The sequence below is a fragment of the Sitodiplosis mosellana genome, unplaced genomic scaffold (genome assembly GCF_009176505.1).
Source record: "Sitodiplosis mosellana isolate CC-2019 unplaced genomic scaffold, AAFC_SMos_1.0 Smas_scaffold_5077, whole genome shotgun sequence".
Lineage (NCBI taxonomy): Eukaryota > Metazoa > Arthropoda > Insecta > Diptera > Cecidomyiidae > Sitodiplosis > Sitodiplosis mosellana.
In genome coordinates, this window is record NW_022600319.1 from 589 (window position 1) to 3075 (window position 2487).

At 31.5% G+C, this 2487-nt stretch overlaps 1 protein-coding gene across 1 annotated transcript; it reads right to left on the reverse strand.

Annotated features, from left to right (window-relative positions):
- Positions 1–363: 363 nt before the first annotated feature.
- On the reverse strand, positions 364–2127 carry LOC129572491 (prostatic acid phosphatase-like). Its single transcript, XM_055452453.1, has 4 exons — positions 1310–2127; positions 1114–1225; positions 900–1040; positions 364–832 (listed from the first exon to the last, which is right to left on the reverse strand). The coding sequence occupies exons 1-4, from the start codon at positions 1780–1782 to the stop codon at positions 605–607; spliced, it is 954 nt and encodes a 317-aa protein (XP_055308428.1). The 5' UTR covers positions 1783–2127; the 3' UTR covers positions 364–604.
- Positions 2128–2487: the final 360 nt, after the last annotated feature.

Genomic DNA, 2487 nt, shown 5'->3' on the forward strand with positions numbered 1-2487 from the left:
GAAAATAAATAAATCAAATTTTGTGTTTGAAAATATATATTGTTATGCATATAAACCCTGAACTGCATGTTATTTGAAATGTTTTATGAACTACATTTCATTGACGCATTGACCTTTTTTCAATAAATCTCAGTTAAAGGAAGAATAATTTATCGCCTTCAAAATAAACTGGAATAAGACCAAAAGATAAGTGTAGTGATTTCATCATGTTTTATAATCTACGTACAATGTGTCAACCATCCATTATCAGGATTCCGTTTTTGTTTTTTTTTTCACTTGAAGCATCAAAATATGATCAAACAAACAAGTTTGAAGCGCCTTATCAAATAGTAAAATGGAATTTTTGAATAAAACGAAAGTAAATTTGTTTTGGGACATATTTTTGGAGTAAACATATTATTATTATTTTTATTTGAACATGGAATTTCTGGGGTGAACTGTCTAAATACGTAAGTGAAACGCAAATATTTCAATCATTTACAAAAACATTGTGAAAACGCATGGAAATGTCATATTTGTCAGTGATATTGAGAGTATAGTGTGCTTTTTTCGCTTTTTTCAGACGCGGATTGTGTGTTAATTCCACACATTGGACGAAATGTTCTTACGTTGATAAGCGACACAGAGACTCAAAATCCTCATAATCAGTCGGAAGTATGTGCCTGTACAACACATAGAATTTGTCCAATGGACACATTGTGCCGCAATTCGGAATATTTAATGCTGGAACATTTTCTGTTGGCGTCTTGCGATAAAATAGTTGAACGAAATAGCTATCATTTTGTCGATATAATTCAAAAAACAAACTTGACGCGTATGGCGGCACGTGCAGCTGATAGAAAATACATTTTATTTATTTGATAAATTTTCATAATAAATTTCATAGAATATGTATTTACCTCATAAAGATTAAGAGCATTTAAAACGCTCACGATGTTTAGGTCATGGGCTGAGTATGCCCAAATTGATAAATGAGGTTGAAGTAGCGATAAAGACTTGTTTTTAAATCGATCGAACATTTCTTTGATCAAAAATCCAGCCTTTTACCGTAAAAAAACATTTTTTTTAAATTAAAACAAAAAACATATTTAACGTTGAAAATGTGATCCTTACCTTAATTTTCTTCATTTCATTTGTATGAGTAAATGATTCCATGTGAATCGTACTTATCTGTTCTAAAGTATCATTTGTGTAACGAGATATATCGTTAACCCATGAGGGAAGGCTAAAGGTAAGCAAAAGAAATATATAAGCTCAAATTGTTAGAATATTGACAAAATGCTTCTTTTTTTTCAAATCTAAAACTTACTCAAATCCTCTTTCTTTCTCTTCTTCAAGTAACATAATCAGGTACATTACTTCAATGGGATTTGAAAGCGTTCTTCCTGTTTTCAAACTTAAAAATGAGATGAGATCGGCACTTCTGTTCATGTTATATTTGAATTTGGTCGATTCCGTAAATTCTTTATAGAGTTGTGTATGTCGAGGACAAATCAAGTCATGAACCAGAAGATAATCTTCATTGTATGGCACCGTATGGATGGGAATTGGTTGCCAAGCAAGTGCTTTATTCCAGACTTCGCCTTCTGTTGGTTCAAACCATCCAGCAGCGTTGCATTGAGCGCTCATTAAAGTTCGATCGGTGTCGCTGCTTCGAATGTATACTTTGTCGGCCGAATATCGAGTTCCAATTAATTTTCGATACCTTCGTCGCAGGTATTTCCCCAATTCAAAATGCTGTTGCTTGCCAACCTTTGCAAATAAAATGAATATTGCACGCATTAATAAGGATTAACCCTCAGCTGCATGAATTTTTCCCAGAGCTGGGAATTTTTTTCTTGGTTTATTTTAATGAATAATTAACGGAAAAAATATTGGTTTTTCCGAAAAATGAAGAAAAATGTGAAAATTGGGTGGAAAACTGTTGCCGAAATTTTGTTTCTAATTTTTCAATGAAAATATCAAACTTGATTTAGAAAATGAATGAAAAAAGAACAAAAACTGAATGGAAACGATCGAAATCATTCAAGATTGCATTAATTGGGTATGAAAATCGTGGAAGGATGATGAGGTTGAGGTTTATTTGACATTGTGTACATAACCTTGTGTTTCAGAAATTGCATGTATTTTTGCCGTCCCAATCTAAAACAAGACCGCAGAGCTTCGCTCTGCTCTGCGTTCTTGAGTTTTTAGTTAATTAATCTATTTTGTTGTTTCACAACAAACTATTACATGAAATGTATTTCATCAAAGTAACTTTGAAGTAATATATTTATTTGCAAAATGAATAACAAGATCTTGGTTATATTTCTTTTTTGGTTATTAAATAAAAAATATGAGCATTGAATCTAAAATCACTTTAATTCGTTCAAGACACAGAAAATATTATACGAAAAATTAATGTAATTTTTAAACAACATTTGATAATAAAAATTTGATTGGCGCTTTGAGATATTATGCACCTACTTGTCGTTACTGCCACTGTTT

What these genes read in the sequence shown, in the direction of transcription:
- LOC129572491 (XM_055452453.1), bottom strand. Translation starts at nt 1,782, where the DNA reads ATGCGTGCAATATTCATTTTATTTGCAAAGGTTGGCAAGCAACAGCAT. An exon ending in ATGAAATGAAGAAAATTAAG is followed by an intron (nt 1,041 to 1,113) that starts GTAAGGATCACA and finishes TTACGGTAAAAG; the next exon opens with GCTGGATTTTTGATCAAAGA. An exon ending in ATGCTCTTAATCTTTATGAG is followed by an intron (nt 833 to 899) that starts GTAAATACATAT and finishes ATTTTCTATCAG; the next exon opens with CTGCACGTGCCGCCATACGC.